Source organism: Zea mays, chromosome 5, assembly GCF_902167145.1.
Source record: "Zea mays cultivar B73 chromosome 5, Zm-B73-REFERENCE-NAM-5.0, whole genome shotgun sequence".
Lineage (NCBI taxonomy): Eukaryota > Viridiplantae > Streptophyta > Magnoliopsida > Poales > Poaceae > Zea > Zea mays.
In genome coordinates, this window is record NC_050100.1 from 54155244 (window position 1) to 54176148 (window position 20905).

Genomic DNA, 20905 nt, shown 5'->3' on the forward strand with positions numbered 1-20905 from the left:
TGCCAAGGTGTGTGCCAATTCGGTGCCTGCTCCCATAATGAGTCAATCCTCGACATCGATCACATCGGTCCACCATGTTAGTTGCATGTTTCGATAATCGTTCCAAATAGAGAAAGGGCATTCGATGAAGGTGTGTGGATGTATTCGCCAGATTGCTGGAGACTTCAGCATGAACTGGGCAACAGAGGGTTGTTTTGCCTAGATGCGTTACATTACATGCTACGAACAGGTCCTTGAAAATTAGGCTGCACCTGACTCATTGATAATTGAAAATTAGGTTCTAACATTCGCACGTTATACCATTAATGTCCCCAAGAGAATCCTCATTTCACGTCGTAAGTCTTGCTACAAACACATACCTGTTCCTAAGGGCTGACTACCAAGTATACAATCACAAACCGGTTTTCCACGCGTTGCCCTGAAACACATATACACTCTGCATTAAAGTTTTGACCCTACTAGCAACTGGAATAATAAATAGAATACACTCCGGTGTATGTTTGGTCGTCATCCCCTGGTCCCTTCTTGGCACGTGCAACTTCCTAGCATCTGATTTTGTGTCATCATCAGTCAAGTAAAGAGCTGAGCAGAACCTTGCTATGATGGGGGGCTCACTGAAGGTCTGATCCTCGCAGGCATGCGGTTGGACTCACTGTTTGTAGCCAGTGGATGGTAGAAAGTGCGTTGCGGCGTTATGGACATCTTATTCATCTTATACTCAATGTCATCGTCACTGTTAAAATCTATTTCGAAGTGATCATCCAAGCTGCCCACATTCATTCCAGGTGCGTCAATGTCGCCAAGCTCTTCGTCGTCCTCATCGCTGTTGTCGTTACTGTATGTCGTCTTGACCAAGGACCAGAACTCAAAATTTGGCCGTATATATCTGCAGGATACAATGGATCATCAAACAGGAAACACTAAAAGGGACTAATTCCAAGGAAAATTAGCAGCTGAATTAAAGCCCTATTCTGCCAATAGTGGTTGAACTCATCAATAAGGATAAAAGAGACGATTCAACAATAAGAATTAAATTTAGAAGAGTAAAATGAACTGTGGGTCATTATTTTTTTTTATGGATTCTAATTTGAGTTCTTGAACAAAAGAAGGGAACATATAGGTCCTCAATCTACCGTGAATTCTATGTTGGGTCCTTCAACTAAAAAGTGACCATTTAGATCCTTCAACTGATGTCGTTCCTGAGTAGAAATCCAAATCCCACCACATTGTGGTTCACCAATGTGTACAAGGTCAAAGGTCAGGTGAAACTTGCAGACCCCCTTATTGAATAACATGCAAATAACTATCCTCCAAGAGCACACACTAGAACATAATGAGACTATAACTGGCTAAAATGGGTACTCTTATTGATAGTCAAACCTGTCAGACTCTTTAAGTAGATACGGGTCAAATGGGAAGAACATGTCAAGCCTATTAAGTCCTCCAAATGCCTTCGATAGATCGGATTCAACTGCATCTTCGTGCATTGAGATCGCAGGTGCATGGAACAGGCTCGCAGCTGTAGCCTGTCTCAGGAACTCATTCACTATTGAAGGCAAGCACACCTATAACATCAAAAGTCATGTCAATTAACATCATGTATATTTATATAAAGGAAAAACACAGTTACTGCTGAAAGATACAGTAGAAGTGGTTGGGAGTGTGTTAGACCTTTAATGGCTGCAATGGGTGGACCAAGATATCCCGGATTCGCATTCGAAAAAGTTGTTGTTTAAGATTTGGGTAGTCCATAATAGATCTTAACCGAAAGCATAGGACATACATCACAGCCTGCAGGTTAAAAAACACAGAAAGCATATGATGCTAGAACAGGAACAGGGGTGGTTGAGCAATAACATGCATTTGACCAACTTCTTCTCTTGCTTAGTTAAATATGCAGAGAATATGGCATAACAAACCTGGCAGCTAGCATAAAATAGCTGGTGCTTTATAGGATTTGCTGTCACCCCATTGTCCAGCTGATGGCCACAATAATAATCACACCAGTCCACTAGCCTAAGCACATAACATAACATAAATCGCAGATGTACAGAACAGATGCAAAAATCATAGATACACTGTGAGGTGCTCAAAACAAATATTTTGTATGTTCAGAGGGTAGCCACCTTTTGAGTACAGAAACAACTATATTTACGGAAATGAACCTTGCCCGGGACAGATAGCTTCCAACATATGAAACTGCAGACACTCTGCATTTAGAGAAACAAATGTGGTCATTGGCATTTCTTTAATCGTTGATTCACACAGATTGTGTATTAGGTTAGCAACAAGCCAACAAATCGATTCTCCAATGATTATATTTGTAACTCCAGACCTTTTTACACAAGTGCGGTAAACTTTTGTGAAGACAGTATGTCTATAATAAACTATTCACATAGCTACGATGCCAAAATCTCATAGTGAGTAAGGCGAAGTGTCATGATTACAAGTTTACAACATGCAATGGTCATTATAGAGGTAAGGTTCAAACACTAGTGCCTCCAATCACCACGATAAAGGACAGAAAGTTTCCCTACTGCATGTACTCCTTGAAATGCAAACAAGAGGCTTACCTAGTAATTGCATCCTCGTTTTTGTCCTTGTCAATAAAAATATCAGTAAGAAAATTAGCAAAGCCATCGCCAATCTCAGGATGCAGGGAACAAGCATAAAACATGATAAACTGCAAAAGTCAAAATAAATGTGTCAATCCAAGAGGGTGAGGCAGAAAGCAACTGAAAATACAACTTAGGTACTAAACATTGTGAGTCTACTTTAGAGGAGAAAAGGTTAATCCTTAACCTGTGCAAATTTGGATTTGTGCACCCTCAGCACATGTGATTTAAATATAGCCTTCAAAGTGACAAATTCCTGTCCAAGTCAAGACAAAACATGAGCAAAATCAAAATAGAAGTGCTTATAAGTGTTTACTTATCATTCACTTCATCACTTGTAAGTCATGAACTACCATAAAATAGAACATTTCTCAAAAAGCATTAAATGATTGCAATTGGCATTTATATAAATACAATCTCAAAACAATCCACCCTAAATAGTGTAAAGTGAAATGGCTGTAACACAGCTCAGCTCTACAGGTCGCCTTTGTTTTGCATCCCAATATGCATAACTTTACCTGGTTCAGACCTTGGGATCCACTAAGAACGGTGCCTCTTACATTACCTTGTGGTTTGGGTTGGCCTGGTGGTCCTGACAGTTTCCACTAGCGAGGTTAAGTCAAATACAGGACCAAGACAAAGATCAAATTCCTCAGGGCCTGTTTGTTTCTGCTTTATATTACGTATTCTGGTTCAAAAATATGGAGCTAAATAAATGGGTGCTTTCTAAAAGTAAATTGTTAGAATCCAACCATCTTTACACCACAATCCACAAGTGCATCCCCACCAGCTTACAACTTTAACAACCCACAATCTGCAGCTAACTTTTAAAGAATCGAAAGCTTATATAGACCTTAAATCACACCATAATAAGACTAATAATCCTTATTGAAAGAAGCTTTGGGTCAACAAACAAAGGCAGCAAAAGGAAGAGAAGCTTGAGCACAAAGCACGATGCAGCAGTAAGCTAGAAAAGGAGAGAAAGTTAAACAAAACTTTCGGTTATGATAAACATCTCGTCAACAAGGTGATGGTTGTTGCCAGTACAGAATATCCACTGTGTTAGCTTCAAGCTGTCAGAAGCACATCAAGATGTCATGAAACTACTAGCCATTGCCCTAGAAGACTGTTGAAGTGTATAAGTGGATTTGTCTACCTTCTCTTAACAGCTTAAGCTTTTGTGTTGAAGTGGTTAGTGTGTCCACTCTAACACGGTATCAGAGTCAGAGGTCTCGAGCTCGAATCCTGGCAGAGGCTTGATTTGTGGCTCCACCCATTTATTTTCATATTTGTGCCTTTGTCTCTAGCTGGACATGAGTGGGGGTGAGTGCATTAAGTGGATTGTCTACCTTCTCCCAATAGCTTAAGTTTTTGGGTTGAACTGGTTAGTTAATGTGTGCACTACAACAAAGACAACTATCTAGGAAGCCAACACCTAATACCCCTGAAGGAGAAGCTACCAGCCATTGTCAAAGAAGACAATAATCTGGGAACAGTGTTATTAAAACTATGTTTAAATGTCAACGCTAATTAGATGTTGAAACCACATTTTGACGTTCTAAACTGCAAAACACGGTGTTTCATGCGTCTTAGACCATTAGCTACTTTTGGACCCAGTCTGTTAGTTACTTTTGGGTCCAATCCGGTCCAGTCTCCACATGTTTGCCCTACTTCATGTTATTGTCTAGAATTATGATATATTGGTATTTTCCTATGTTGCTTAAAACTACGTTTAAAAGTAAAAACTTCACCCATGAGTGTTTCAACGTTTTAATAACCTTGTCTGGGAAAGCCAAAACTTGATACCTGTGAGGCCTTGTTCAGCAGGGATTGGAGGGATGAAAGGCAAAAACAAACAAATCCTAAAGAAGTTGTCGCCAGTGCAGTACATGCCACAAGCGGCTGATGCCCCCCCCCATCTCCAATAAGGTTTTATATGGGATCTGATGGTCTCTGAGTTCCACTAGACTCCTCGGATGGGTTTGGCAGTTTATAAGAGCGACTCCAAAAGGATGCCAAACAATTTTCCCAAAAAACTGATTATTGGGAGCAGGCTAAAAAGTTTTAGTAGTGGATTATGATGTGTACTCCAACAGTTCCCCTAAACAAAGAATGAAAAATGAAAACTGTGCAAAAAAAAGAACGGGGCTGCATCTAGGCGTTCTGATCAGCATAAATTTCTAGCGACATGCGATGTCATTTGTGCATGCAAGGATGAACAACAGCAAGATCGATCGGTCCGTGCGCACGGCACCAGCATGCAGCGATGTGGGGGAATTTACAAGGGGGAAAGAAATAAACTATGCATATCTACATGGGCATATTCACATATAATTAACTAAAATTGCCATTAATACATAACTGTAGCCCTTATTAACTTTTGCGGTGATGTATCTATGTAGATCAGTACTAAAATTATGTTTTCATATTCCCAAACAGCGAAAGTTATAGAAAAAAAGATGAAAATGAAGGTTCAGTTTTCAAGTTAAGATTCCAGACATGTACTCACCCTTATTAACTTTTGTGGTGATGTAACTATGTAGATCAGTACTATAATTATGTTTTCATATTCCCAAACAGCAAAAATTATAGAAAAGATGAAAATGATGGTTCAGTTTTCGAGTTAAGATCAAGCCATGTGCTCACCCTTATTAAATTTTTGTGGTGATGTATCTATGTAGATAAGTACTATGATTATGTTTTCATATTCCCAAACAGCGGAGTTATAGAAAAAAAAGATAAAAATGAAGGTTCGGTTTCAAGTTAGATTCCAGCCATGTGCTCACCTTAATTAGGCGCTCAGGTTCTTCTACACGTGACTTGAGGTGCTCACACACAACCACCATTAAACCATCAAGTTTCTCGGCACACATATTTCCTCCAAAATGGACCTAACCAATCAATGCAAGCGTTAATTTACTCACAGTTAATTAGGTAATGAAGTGCAGACATTTCCTACTAGTACTCACTTAGTAACACAAAGAACATTCTAAATACGACAAACCTTTGTTCCTTCTTGACCAAGGTTATCTTCATCCTCAGCCAAATCCTCAAGCTCCATGTCAAATATACCTTTGTTGTGTTCATCTTGAAGAATATCTTCCCATGTTATATTAACCTGCATAATTCCAATCAACCAATAAGAGAAAAAAAAGTTGTAATATAGATTACCTAGCCATACAAAAGGAAAGGAGCATACATCCAATTCTGTAAGTAGGTACACAACTTTCTCCAACAATGACGACCCAATAATGTCCCAAACAACAGCATCAAGTCCCAACATGCACTTGACAAATGATACCATCTTCTGCAAAGACAATCCCAGAAGGTAAGATTGACTGCTCATAAGCAGTGTGAGTGGTGCATGTGAAAAAAATGCACAGTAGGATTGTAAACTATGGACATGGTATTATTAAACAAACAGTACCTCGGCAAGAAGACAGGTTTGTAAGATAAGTGGATTGAAGAAAACATGTTGAGTACTAAGAAATGCATGAAGGCATCAGATAGATATAATAGCACATAACTTACATTATGTTGAAACTGGACAACATTAGTTTGCATCCTATTTTTTAGCTACCCCTCGCTCAACCCAATAAAGAATCAGAGAAAAGAACGAAGTCAAGGACAACAACAGAGCCATGGGGAGAGGTTATAGTTTTTATGAACCATACATGTGCCAATTGTCTATAAAGAATTCAAGTTGGGACTATCTGTAAACAGACACAACAGCTATTGAAAAAAATAAAATAGCCTATAGGAATAACACTTACAGCTTTGCTATCAAACAACTTTGGCATACTCCTATCAATTATATCCTTTAACATCCTTGGTGCCAAGGGCACAGTGTCAGAAATCATTTTCAAACTCTCTTGCAACTGAGAGTAGATTTTTTCCTTCTTTGGAAGCCACCTTGGCTCCTCAATGTAACGAATGAGGGGTCCAGGTGGAGTGAAATTATTCACAAGCATCTGCAAACATTCTCTGAGATATTGGTCTGCCACAGCAGCCTACACGAACACAGATCCATCAGAAACTCAAACAAACATAAAAGCAGAAAACTCTGGATATACAACTGAGGAAGTATACCAATCTGGTTATTAAATCCAAAAACACCACCCTCGTGTCACTGTGCAAGTGCCAGACACACATGGTAAATATCTGAAAAAGAATAATTTTAGTAACATTTCATTCACTCAACAAAAATAAAGGGATGACCACTCAGGGTTACATTACATTGTGTAGAAGTGCATGATGATACACGGTGTCTATCTTGGATACTGCTTGTGATAGTGCCCTCAAAATAGTCTGGAAAAAGGTAGGGCATAAGCATGAAATAGAATTAACAGTGTAGAAAGGTGGACATGTTGAAATAGAGTTGAGTTACGAACTTACAACAAACATAGCTTCATCATCTGTACTCCTTTTCTTGGTAGGGTCTATAATGCCTAGCATGTAATCATAATAATCTTTGTCCCTTATGTCAATTAAAAACGGATCCTAAATGATAGATCAACATGTTAATACCTTGACATTGTACTATACGAGTAACTCAGGAATTCATTAAAAAGACAGTACAATTTTGCTCTGAAGTTCTCATAAGTCCTTGTTTGGATGATATCGAAAGCAAAATAAAAAACGGAATGAATTCCTTAACGTAGGGGACAAGTTAAAGGCAGTGTACTCAAATTAGCAGACTGAGCTCAGACAAGAAATACAAATTTTAAATGGCATACATATTGCTCAATAACTTATGTATTTTGGGTTCTGCTTGGTGAGTCTTTTAAATGACAAGGCATTACTCCAATCTTCACTGAAGTACATAGCTACAACAAGCAAAAAGAACATGACTGTTACCTACTCTCTAATGAAGGCAAATAAACACTGCAGGTACTTTCATTTGTCCACCTGTTAAAACATGTATTGTGTACAAGCTTCCTTAATATAGTGGTTTTGAGGTGTAAAAGCAGAAGAATCATGCATTTGTTAATTAAAAACCCGCAATTTGAAAATGATCAGCTTTCAATTTCCCTGACTCCACATCTCACATGCATCTGGCAAATTTGACCATGTCTTCACCAGCAAGCTTTAGTTTCTAACTCAATGCAGGAAAATAAAGTTCACCACAAGTCTCAGCTTTGTTCTGGAGAGTATGTTCAGAACATGAGACTTTAATGTTTAACAAATTATCAACAGAAGCTGGCAAAAGATGTATGCCATTTAATTAGTTAACTTCTAGCAGATAGAAGCAATTTAGACGAGAGATCTACAGAACTGATCCACAGGGGCGGAGGCTCATGGAGGGGAAACTGCCACCACCCCCCTCCTCTGGAACAGCAGTAACTCTAATAGCATACAATCCTCATGGATGCTTTATAGGATGCACCTATAGTCATGATTTGAGAAGTTTGGTAGCTAATACAGTAGCAGCTTTTGCAATTGCCCCTCCTTGCTTTTGGATCACCCTCCGCCGCTGCTGATATGAAACAAAACCGGAGATAGAGGACAACGATTGGTGAATTCCTGGACTTGATAACAAATATTTGTCAGATCCGCACTTGGTTCTGCTTTAGTGTTTTCATCCAGCAGATGCTTAGGTTTGAATACAAGGTTTCTCAATACAAGGTTTGAATACTACACTTTTCTGTATCAGGGTGCTTTCTCAATACAAGGTTTGAATACTGCACTTCTCTGTATCACATTCTAGCGTCCTAAATCCTAGGAGACCTTAGTTGAGGTACAAGCAGAGCTACTATATTGCATCTGAACATATAGTCCAAGTTCAGGGGGTTCACCAATTTACTTGCCAAGCTCCACTGAATGCTCAAAAAAAATGCTTAACAAATGAAGCAATAAAGTGAAGCATAGCAAGATTGAAGATACAGATTCTTAAGTACTTCCAAGTCCAACGAGAATACTAATCATCCAAGGCAAATAATAATCCACCTAAATCAATGTCCAGTCATATTACACAGCAACGAACTGAGGATGGAAGGCCCGTACCATCCGCACGGACTGCAGGACTTTCCCGACAAACTCGAACACCTCGGAGTCCCTGAAGGTCCCCTGCATATCTTCGTACCCCTGCTCCGCCCCCATCGCCAGCTACCCCCAACACCTCCTCACGGGAAGAATCTCAGCAATGGGATCTACAGAAACCACAGAACGAATCAAGACGAATCCGTGGACGAAGTGGAGAGAATTCGGGAGAAGGCGATCCGGGACAGGGACCGGCTGTCAGTGGCGGACGATGCGCCAAAATCAAGGTGTTACTAACGCGGAGCCGTGGAGCTTTGTGCCGGAACCCCAGCGGGGAACAGGAGCCGAGCGGGGCGGCTGGACCTGGGCAGGGGCGCGGCCGCGCGGGGCGGGGCGGAGCTCGGCACCTCGGCCTGAAGGCGGGTCCGCGCTTCCGCGAGAGGAGCTCCTCTGCTCGGCGCCCGCGGCGAGGAGCTCGTCCAGTCGTCCTGCCGAGCGGGCGGGCGGCCTGGGCGGAGCTCGGGTAGGCGGCGCCTCAGCCTGGGCGCGGGCAGGTCCGGTCGGAGCTCACGGCTGCCCGGCGCCGGCGGTCCGGGGCGACGGAGCTCGGAGGCGCGGCGTGGAGGCCTGGCGTGGCGTCGGCGGCTCGGCGGACGACGGGATGAGTCGCGTGGAACAGGATGCCTCCTAGGGTTAGGAATTACTACTATTTTTTATTTATTGATGATTGATGGTCTCCTGTTGCCTGTTGGATGGCTAGGGTTTTTGTGTGGGAGCGAGAGGGGGGCGCGTGTAGGACGCGAAGTTTAGGGCTCTTCTGGAATTACAGGAATCATATTCACAGAAAAATATAGAAAACGGGAAATTTTCCTGCAATACAACGGCCAGCGAAACTCGCGTATCCTAGACGGGTTCCGCCTCGCGTATCCTGGGCGGATAATTGCCCGTGATCCCTGTTCCGATCTTCTTATGGGCTAGGCCAACAGCGATCCCGAACCAAAACGGCCCCACCCGTAAATGGAACTAGGTAGTAGTTTATTTGGGCCAAACGATGATTTGGGCTTAATGGCTTTTGTTTTGTTCGTGATCAATCGAACGCCAGGTGTATTGACCATTTACAACTCTATTAGGGTTTGTTCGGTTATCTCTCAATCCATGTGGATTGAGTGGGATTGGGTGGGTTAAAATCTCAAATAAGTCAAACTCCTTCTTAATTTTTTCCAATCTCATCCAATCCATGGGTAACGGGATTAACCGAACAAGACCTTAGAGATAGACTACGACTACGGTTACACCCAGATTAAGGCCTTGGTTGTGTTTGGTTCCTTTAGTCACTTATTGATTAAAATATAGTCGCTAAAGTATCTCGTTTGATTACAGTGACTAAATCAGACTAAATAGCATTAATTGTTACTAGCTGAGTGTCCGTGTGTTGCAATGGGAATATATAATACCAGTATAGTATGATAATTTATATACAAAATGTGTGTTATATTGTTATGAGAAAATGTTTTAAAATCAATTTGTGATCCTAACCATACATAAATTTTGTTATTTTAATCTAGTCGTTTCACCACTACATTGCAACCATCAGTATCATGCAGACTTCGATATATGTCACGATTTGTATGGTCTCATCATTGGAGAGTACGTTCCACACATACCGGAAGAAATTTCCCCGTACATCGTTCGTCATCAGACACGCACCATCATACGCTCTTACTTAAACAAAAAGGTAAATATGTGTGTTTGCGAAGAGAATTAAACGCAGGCCGGCACAAAAGCTACCCTGACTAAATCAGACTAAAGAGCATTAATTGTTATGAATAATGATTGTATTACCTCTATTAATTAGTGGATGTTTGCTGCAAAAGAAAGTGAATAGAGCAAATAAGGTAAAAATGCTACTTCAGTCTCTTCATTCCCTTGATGGCTAAAGAACTAAAGTTTAGTCACCCCATTTTAGTCATTATGATTACTTATTTAGGGACTAAAAGTGACTAAACTTTAGGCACTAAACTTTAGTCACCTTAAACCAAACGGGACCTAATTCGTAGGAAGAAACGAAACCTCTCGAAGTGGATAGCTAAAAAGAAATGACAGAAAATGATTCTAAGATTGTTTCCTAGTTTACTTATTCCATCGGTTTCTTTATTCATGCATTCCGTTCATAATCTTATTTGTAGTCATATGCATCCATATACAACTGTTGTGCAATGATTTATCGTAACAGTTCGGAGCAGACAACCGCTCCTCAATTAATCTGAAGATTCTGAACGAACAACACTTTCATGTATCAGTTTTTCAGACAAGCAATATATGACCAATTTGTTGTCACAAGTCAAACACTACACTAGTGTTCATCGATCGGTCGTCGTAGCTCGGCAGGTGATCCATGTTGTAAACAACTAGAACAGGAGGCGCCCTTACGGGCGCCCTATCAACAGAGCGTCAGCCATATTGGCGTACCAGAACATTTTTAATTCCTATCTCCGAGATTCCAAATGTTCCATGCTTCAATGTTAACTGCCCTTGTCGCCATCATGATGCTTATTTTTCTCATAACGCGTTTCTTTTCACTAAAATGAGACTCGAGATAAAACTCAGGTTCACTTACACTTCTATCTTATGCACAGAACATAAAGAGTTTCCCAGCCTGGTTGCTTCATTTGCAACAAAACAAATCTACAACACTCTACCATTCTATTCAACATCAAGTCACAAGAACAACTTCAAAGATGTAAACTGAAAACCACAAAAGATCTTCATCGGGGAAAAAATCAATCATAATTAGCTAATTATTTTTAAGGGAATTCAAGAGTTTATTCTTTGAGATGCCATCATCTCAACTCACGATTATGATCTTTGTTAGTTTTAGTAAGTCGTGTAACCAACGACTTGATGTCATCTAGAAGCTAACAAGCAGAACCATGGGCGAAGAACAGACATAAGAAAATATCATATTTTCGTCCACAACACATCCAAAATCCCCAGCTGAGCTGCTTCATTTGCTACAAAAGAAGCCCATGTCACACTCTACACAACTTAAATAATGGGAACTCTGTTATTCTACTCAACATTGCATTCGCAATAATACAGAAAGTTTGAAGATGTAAAAGAAAAGCACAAACAGCAACAAAAGGTCTGATGTATCACTCTTTGATCGTGCTAACTTTCTTAAAGTACCGAGTAGTTACAAAGCTTCAACAAAGTCGAACTTGCCAATCACTGCTGTTGTTTCCTTCCTTGAGCTGAAAAGGAGTGTGACAGAGGTGCTTAACCTGGAAAAGATATTACTATATGTGGTACAAGAATAAGCTTTCTTGTTTGAATAATGCAAATCAATTTTAGATTACAACTCTAGAATGTTATGATCCCAAAATTCAGAAGTATAAATGAACAAGATTACTCATGACTCCAATATGCCTGAATCACATACAGTTATCGTGAGAATCAATTAATAATTACCTCAAGTGGAGTCCCACATGCAACAAGCTTTATTCCATTATCACGGCAGTAATTCCAAAGTGGTTCGTACTCCTGCCATCGCTCTGGTGCCCAGTGAGATGTATAAAGCCTCAAAGTATGCCATCGATTCTGCATAATACAAAGAACTGTTACAAGTTCATCCACATGAAGTGTTGGTAGGCTTTCTCCACTAGAAGATAGAACAAATATAGGCAAACGGTAAACCAACACTATAGTACTTTAATTGAGCTTAACCTGCGTGGAACCTATATGGTTGAAATAGTAGTAGTCCAGTAGATACAGATAGTTATAGCAAACCCTCAATGATAGAATTTAAGAGTAGCGGTTTATTGGGGCAGGGTCAAACTACCAGCTAGACATTTTTAGTTATCCTGGCAGGGCCACGGTTCAGGCTCTTGCCACAAGTCATTTCCTTATTGTAAGATAGACCAGCACGACTAAGAATATCAACAACGCATATGTAATTCTTCATCTGTTAACCTAATTGTAAGATAGACATATTTCACAAGTCTGTAGGTTTGTACTGGTCTATGACGAATTTGAATTATTGGCATTGTTGAAACTGACCTCAGACTTGACTTTCTGCATATAAAGTGAATATGTGAAAACCTCAATAACCAGGGTTATAATGTTTGCTTTGATCTGCCAGAGACATCACCAGTCAAGGTTTAGAAGAAAACAACATGAGACTATATATGCACTGCAGAGTAGAAGAGAAACATGCCTATTCTGATTCTTGAAAAAACATGCATGCAGATCACATTACTCTACAGCATACGTGATTTTTTAGTACAATTTTTTAAAAAAATATGAGTATCTTGTTAAACTTAGATAATATGGGATAATAGACATGTTACCCAATGCTAGAATATAAGGCTTCCTAGTACTCCTACCAACGTATCCTAATCTTTGATTCAACTGTTAAGCCAGAGCTGTGAGTAGCTGATATTATCCAGCCTGATTGCATTAGAGAACCCAGGAACTTACCAATCACCAGACTTCTCCAGAGCCTGAACTTGTTCATGGAAGAGGACTTGCGAGACAACATACACAATCTTGCTCCCTGATTCCAGAGCATGATCCCTTCCGATGGCATTCACAAACATGAAACTCCCTATGGATTTAGAACAAACACAGAGGCTCAAAGTAGTCATAAAGCCAGTTCTATTAGGGAGAATTAATCAACTCTTTGTGAATCACTCACTGTTCTTGATTCAAAAACTCTTCTGGAACTTGGCAGGGAACAAGGCCAGGGATTTGACGCCCTTGTCGTCCACCACCTATAATAATAAAAAAAAGCACGCTGGTTGTGGAACAAAATGGTGCCTTCATCTGCAGCAGTGGTGAGGGGACCAAAGCACGCCCTCGTCGCACGACCACTGTAGGTTTTTCCTCCCTGCCTTGTGCCTTCATCTGCTCCTCAGCCCTCTTCGGCGGGTGGGCACCAAAGCATGGCGAAAGGAACGACGTCAGGATAAGATAACGGTGGTGAGGGGAGAAAAATTATCACGGGTCAGGTAAGGCTTTGGGCGAGCAACCTGTCCTGATGACTTTTATATATACTCGTTGGCGGACTGACCTTGGACAAGTATGTCAACAACGACGGGTGGAATGGGGGACGGGGTCCAAAGCCCCAGTTAGCCTCATGCCATCACCTCCTCCGCGACCGTGGCAGGTGGGTATGGCTTCTTCTCTGGTGTGGCCACTGTCGATGCGAAGGGTTCGGCGCTGGTGGGACTCTGATGGGAGGCTGCCACACCCCTGATATAGTCGCTGCAAACAATGTTACAGGGTGACTGCATTCTAGGAAAGGACGACACCCGATGCAAACGATGTTATTAATCTTACTCCATGCAGTCGAGATAAAATTTGTCATAATTATCTTGCATTATGTAGATGTTAGTATATAAAAACCCTTTGCTGAAAAAACTTTAGCCAGTATATTCTACATGTAAATAAAAACCTTTGCCTTAAGTTAGCAAAAAAGAACCTGTAAAAGCATAAGAAAAATTAGCTCGATGAAGCCTGGCTTGTTGAAAAACTGCACAAGACTAGACATAAGAATGCTCAATTTTCTTAAGAGACGGCCAAGCAAACAACTGGTTTACGCGGTGATAAGTGATAGGAACAGCATGGCGACCGAGTGAACACCAATGACGCTATCATGTAAGGTTGCCAGAATTATAACAAAATCTTTTTTATAAGTAATAGATGGTAAAGAAAGGATCCATAATTTCACCTGTCAAATCAAAGAACAATTCTGACCTCTGAGAGCTTTCTAGGAACACTTGACAAATAATACAAGTAATGAGAACCTGAAGGACGATAAATAGCGAAGTGTATTAATCAGTGAGCATGGCCAATAAAATGAGAAATAGCTAACACGAACCTTTCTGCAGCAGGTAAACTGAAGCCATATACAACAACATAATCACAATCTTCAGCCTTTAAAATATCACAATACCAAGCAATCAGTCTGAGGAGATTACATTTTCCATCACAGTAGGCCATCATACAACGATGAGCAACTCAAAATAGAAATGTTAGACATCATGAAGTGAACTATAGCTCAAGCAAAGGGTAGAACAACAAATCAAAAATTATGTATCACATGACTATAGCCTTTGTTGATAAACACTGGAACCTTTCCCATTCTTGTCAGCCTCGACATCCACCAATGAAGAACCAAAATTTCAATAGAAACTAAACAAAAACCTGGAACAGACGCGTCTGATTGGTGACCACATAATAGTTATATGTTAAAGTGAGTGGAACGACAAATAGATAGCTGGTAGTAGCACAAGACGACAAAGCGAAATAGTAGAAGTACCAAGGGAAGCAATGCGTCTGGTTTGTTCAAGCCTAGACTACATAGGCATGCTTTACATATCACGAGTATGGTCCTCGCAAGATTGCACACATAGCATAGATATAACCAGTCACTACCCTAGAAGCACCAAAAGGCATATCTTGCAGCCAAGCACACAGCATAGCGCTGCTCATATCTTACAAGCATAGAACGATACTCCTTGCACAACAGGGAGGCAAGTTCTAAGAGTAACCTAGACGAACTAGGACAGTTCCCAAAAGCGAGCCTCGGTTCCCAAAAGCGAGCTTCCATAGCTTGTGGTGCTCGTGTCCAGAAGCACTGCAACTAAAAAAGGGTAGCAATCAATTAAGAAGTTTTGGCAAGCATTGCAATCTCAAATATAATGTCTAATTTTTTCTGTAGATTTTGACCGAAGAAGTTATGAAGGGAATACATTTGAAATCATTTGACTATCGATTTGTTGACTTGTTGATGTCTCGGCCTATTGACATCTTTCCTGAAAACTTGCTAATTTCTATTTTGATCTGTATTGGTAGAAGGCTACACCACTTTCTATTTTGTTTATTTATTAGTTCAATGGACCCCATATGGACCTATTGTTAGTTTTAGAATGCTTTGTTTGAAATATCTGATGACCTCGGAGCATGCTTTGAATGTTGTTCCTATGCATCATAGTGTTTTAGTTGGCTAAAAGTAGTTACTACTGATCATTTGGATTTTGATGTACCTAGTGGCCACTACCTTATACTATATACAATTGGAATGCTTGGAAGCATATAGCTCATCAATTGTAGGGAAGAATTGGACATACCATTACTCAGCATCAACGTCTGTGGAACCAGCAACATCGTCATCGGTTATGCCTTCATCTCTAAAACGTTTCTTGGCAGCCTTCTTGGAAGGTGATGTGCGAGACCTATGTAAATTTTGTTCCCATGGCATGCATGTAAGAGCGATGTCATTATATGGGAATAATAGTGTAGGCAATTTTCTTGGCATGAAGCTAACCTTTTTCTGGTAACACTTTTGTGAGTCTTGTTTGTAGATCCATCTAGCACACTATAAGCGTCAGCCTGCGAATTTGCCAGTTTTAGAGGCAGAGGGCATAACATGCATGCTAAGGTAAATGGATGCATAGATGAAGCATATTTAGACATTTAGTTGAGGAAATGGAAGCTGCTTGTAAGCATACGCAGCACCGGAAAATGTTTTTTCATGTTAACTCAGTAAGAGGACAAGATACCAATACTGAGTATAGGCTACTAATATTGATGACTATGACATGGAGTTCGTACCAGGCGGAGAGTGTTGGCACCAGGGGTGTTGTGGGCTCCTGATGGCGTCTGCACGTTAGGCGGAGCAGGGATAATTTCTGTTCCTAGCAGCAGGTTGTCTCCCTGATGTGGGCTTGTCTGTATGATACAATGCAAATAAAATACATGTGTAGAGCTTGTTTCTCAGTGTTTACAGAAGGAGAATGAGGCTTTATATTGTACATAGTTGTTTTTCCACTGAGTACAACAGTGCACCTTGGCGCTAGACGAAACTTTGCGACTCTCCGGTGTTAGCGACGGCTCGTGGATGAAGGTAGTCCCCTTGTTTTGTGGGACACCTGATCCTTGCCCTGCTGGAGAGTTAGCAGGCAGCCCAAAAAGCATGTTAGAGCCACAAAGAGTTGCAGTGTATGAGTTTAGTTGTTTTTTTCATGTGTACTAATCATTCTCAATTTGACCATTTGAGTTTTAATCAGGCTAGTTTCAGGTGAGAATTCTGCAGCCTATGTCTATTGGGCAGATGCTGCAGTCTGTGTCATTTTAGCCCTAGGTGACCCGACATACACAAGTAGAACGAAATGGAACATCAAATAAACAAGCAGAGAAAACGAGCCATAATTTTCATTCCTAACTTGGCACAAACTAACGTACATAGCTCGACTAAACAAATACGATAAGCTTTATCTTGAGATAGTATGGTCGATGATGTCTGTGAGGCCGGTGTAGTTGGAAGTGTGGTGCCACCATCCATTTCTGCATTTATAGCATTCACTTGGAAGAAAACACTGCTATAAATAATTGTGCTTTCGGTGAAGCTAACATTCCACTCGAAAGACTTTTCCAGTAGGTTTGTAATTTTGTTTGGAATGAAACCAGGCGGATTAGTCGATATGAGGGTGTCCACATTTTTTTAATGAGGCGCTGCGCCATCCGTCCAAAGAAGATAAACTCAGTGGTGTCAGTGTCGTCTTCAGCGGTGAGGCATATCTTGTACCTGCACAGAGTGGTTTGATTGGTAGACATCACTAAACATGGAATCTGTAGACAGTGAAAGCCTTAGTTCAATGTAGATCTAGATTTTGGCCCAGACACTAAATATCTCCTCTAGTTGCCATAGTCTGCTTTCACAAGGTTTCTTTTAGCTATATCACAAAAAGAAGCACACTATGCACAAACTGACATAGGCTTATCCGACCACTGTTATGGTATGTTAATACTTTGCGCACTAAAGTACACTAAAGTCGAGGTACTCTAACTGCAGAGGCCATATACTGGCTAGCCTCCATCATAGCAACTCTTGTGGCAGTAGCTGCAACTCAAGCAGCCATATCTACTATTTACTCAATTGGTAAGCAAGCCTTGCACTGGGATGTTTCCCATGTTTCAATGTTGTGCATACCTCAAACAAATTTCTAGGGCGTATTTACATCCTTGACATCATCTGGGTATCTATGAATCTTTGCATTGTCAAAACTGATGGGTTCAAGAATCAAAGACAGATAGGAAATGTGTACGGTGATTTTTTTACTTTTTTTATTATTTCCTTGCAAATTGCAATATGCAACTAAAAGGGGTAGAGTTGGTCCATGTCTATCATGCTTACAGTGTGTTTAACTTGGAACACATATGAGTCAACATATTTAGATTAAAACAGAAGGTGTCTAGCAGGACCTTAAAAAAATAGAGAGAGACATATAAGATCTGACCTTGGGGTAGGCGATCCGATGCTGTCACATGAATTATTGGTGCACTTGTATGTGTCACCGTGTGGTTTGGTTGTCCTAAGGCATTTTTTGCATGCATTGTACCACCACGATCTATCAATTTTGAGCACCTTTACTATGACAAGCCATTCCTTCTTCTGTAAACAATGTAATTGAAGTAAACAGCTATGAACCCGCGATAAATCTTAGGACTGAAAGGTTTAGCCGAGTAGCGAGACCTTATTTTCAAAAGGATGGAGGTACTTAATATCCTTGAGTTTCTTGTGTTCAGGAACTGCGGCTATCGTACTCTCAGCAGCCACTTTTCCCTGATCCCAAATGACAGGGCAGTGGTTTGGTTCAGCACTGTTTATCCATGTCGGTTTACAAATGGCAGTAATCAGATTTGGTGAGAAAGATGACTGAAAACTGTATGTATGTAAACATAGGATGAGTAAGCTACCTAGCTCTGAGAGCGTTTACTTCTGGGACCGGTGCATTTATGTACCACTTGCATGATGATCCACCCGATAAAGACACATTATCTAAAAACCAATGGAATTTGTCAGACGCCCATGTATATTAGCTGTGCAACCAAAGGGTTGTGATAGACTTACCAGCGTAACTCCTCACGAGAGTGCCAACAAATATTATGATCTGTGGCGAGGAGCCACTGTCCCTGTGCACCTGTTCAGCTGGGAAAGCTGTGGCCCGCTCGCCCCAAAGTACGACATCAACAGTAGGCCCAGTATCCCTGTTTGAGTGTAGAAAAGTAAATCTACAAATAAATTGCTCATCGTATCGTGCTAGGTGTGGACATCACAAAGAAACAAAAGCCATAAACTATATATATAGAGTGCTATTTCATATTGCAAACTATGTGCGAGGTACGTAGAACACTAAATGCTAGGCTTCAAAATTGCTGCTTGTTTAAATGCTCGATGGCAGCTGAAGCTGTTTAGTAATCTTCTATGTGAGCACAGTGTGCATGGTAGGCCCATGTACTAAAAGAAAGTCTGTCCAGGCAATGGATAATATTAGGCATGGAGGATTGAACGAGCAGGGAAAAGGGTCTCTTCTAAGGTACATTGCAACGAAGTATGGTCGGTTGGAGACATAGGTAGTTTAGAACCAGTTTTGGTCTGCAAGGAAGATGTCATTTTTCATTTCCCACTATGGCCAACCTGTTTGCAGCATAACCCCTGCATGAGTTGTGAACATAGTCCTGCTAAGTTTTTGGACGCAAAATGACCCCCGCGTGATCTAATGACGTTCTTAGTTTCTCGATGCATTTTCCTTTTATCTATTTCCTTGAGCATATGGACAATTTTGCTAACGCAGAGAATAAAAAGTGGTAGCCCCCACACGGATGGTAATATGTGGTTCAGGTTGCAGGCTGTTCACAGGTTCCTTCCTATGTTATGGCAAATAAAACTGGACCACATACACATAAGTGGCAACCAAAAGGAATGTATAGCAGGACAGGAATGCATAGGATACCTTGCATTGCTTATAGTGACTGTTCTCTTCATAACTTCAGCCTGTCGTCCCCTTGTGCGTAGTGATGAAACATGGGAGATCACACTGACAACACCGAGCACATCTACCATAGACATGGCGAGGGCATTAGTACCGTATTTATGTTACTTGTAACATGTAAACCACTATGCCTAGAAAGTTACCAGTGAAATATTCCTTGTAGTCCACGCGCGGCTGGAGCTGTTCTATGGGAGTGAGGTTATACGTGCAAACTGGAAAAGCAGGGGGGATCTGGAGGACAACCTCAACTGTAGTCCACTTTGTAAAGCTGATCATGCTGCAGTTTTCTACTGTTTGTAGAATCTGTTAGCTTTCCTGACTAAGAAATACTTCAAGTTGTATACCCCTCCCTCATCAAGTAGAGCACTAAACTGCTGGCATAACGGAGGATAGATCTGGGCATGTATGTTGTTTCCCTGCAAAAGGAGGTGACATTTTAAACACCGCGCAAGAATTGCATAGAACATTGTATATCATGCTCTATGAGCTGATGGTTATTATGCATGTGCAAGTATTAGACCAGTCTAAGGTTGCATCTACCTCTTCATCAAGCAAAACAAGATTAGTATGGAGGAGCCTACTATCATCCTGAGGATCAAGGAACTCCCAAAGTCTAGAGACACGCACACACAAGCTGTGAGAGCAGTCTCCAACCATAAGGGTAGGAATGAGTATGTCCCCCATCTGTAGTAATGAAGCAGAGGTCAATCATTTCCAGCTAAAAAGCAACCACCATAAAACAATAAATGTTACACCTAATGTTGATAAGGGCACTATGTTTACCAAAAAACTATCTAGGATAGGAGAAACATGCCAGGTAAAGTTAGTGCAACATTATTGAGTAGGCATCTACCACAAATGTTATATGACAAGATTTATTGGAGTATGCAGACATAGTTGTTTCCCTTTGTAAAACTACCACGTATAGTGTTTTCATGCCAGTCGGTTGCTAGGTGAGTGGTACAAGAGGCGATTTTTTCTTTTGATAAGGAAATAGTCGTACAATGGAGTAGGTATGAAAACTAAACACGTTGCTGGTATAACTTTTTTATTTTACACATAGCTGATGTACAAGTCTGAGTCGATCATGAACTAAGAAGTCGGATGGGGGTCCACATCTACGGCCCGCAACACTTCCCGGTAAACAACATTCCGAGTCTGCGATCCGTAGGAACCATCAAGATTTTCAATCAAAATTCTAAGACCACTTCTAGATGTAACCCTTGAAACAGTGACGTAAAGCTGGCCATGCCTAAACACAGGTTTGTCAAGGTACAGGCCAACCGTTGAGAGGGTCTGACCCTGGCTCTTATTAATCGTCATGTCATAGCATATTCGTATTGGAAATTGTCTTCTTTGCAGCGTGAAGGGCCATTTGACATCAGTAGTGTTAAGCACAATCCTTGGTATGAAAACCTCTTCACCGACTCCGGAGGGTGTTAACACCATGCATTTAAGAACACGATGGCCGATCTC

The 20905-nt window shown here is 40.9% G+C and overlaps 2 protein-coding genes across 5 annotated transcripts; both read right to left on the reverse strand.

Annotated features, from left to right (window-relative positions):
* Positions 1-235: 235 nt before the first annotated feature.
* Positions 236-9446, reverse strand: LOC100272544 (RNA polymerase I specific transcription initiation factor RRN3 protein). Of its 4 annotated transcripts, none has more exons than NM_001359658.1 (16): positions 8893-9446; positions 8619-8764; positions 7011-7115; positions 6852-6923; positions 6705-6776; positions 6389-6625; positions 5815-5922; positions 5620-5733; positions 5402-5506; positions 2803-2871; positions 2574-2683; positions 2127-2210; positions 1920-2016; positions 1672-1791; positions 1381-1565; positions 236-886 (listed from the first exon to the last, which is right to left on the reverse strand). In NM_001359658.1, exons 2-16 carry the CDS (start codon positions 8712-8714, stop codon positions 598-600), a joined length of 1863 nt encoding a protein of 620 aa, NP_001346587.1. In that variant the 5' UTR covers positions 8715-8764; positions 8893-9446; the 3' UTR covers positions 236-597. The 4 variants fall into 4 exon arrangements, 3 of the variants coding, with proteins under 3 accessions (NP_001346587.1, XP_035823675.1, XP_035823674.1); XM_035967782.1 differs by having other exon boundaries at positions 264-886; positions 8958-9333; XM_035967781.1 differs by having other exon boundaries at positions 264-886; positions 8847-9271.
* Positions 9447-11787: 2341 nt separating this feature from the next.
* On the reverse strand, positions 11788-19705 carry LOC103628205 (uncharacterized). The gene is made up of 12 exons (XM_020537987.1): positions 19573-19705; positions 19391-19493; positions 18508-18644; positions 18354-18435; positions 18130-18256; positions 17894-18048; positions 15146-15231; positions 14473-14490; positions 14349-14398; positions 13306-13363; positions 13071-13197; positions 11788-11845 (listed from the first exon to the last, which is right to left on the reverse strand). The coding sequence occupies exons 1-12, from the start codon at positions 19703-19705 to the stop codon at positions 11788-11790; spliced, it is 1134 nt and encodes a 377-aa protein (XP_020393576.1).
* Positions 19706-20905: the final 1200 nt, after the last annotated feature.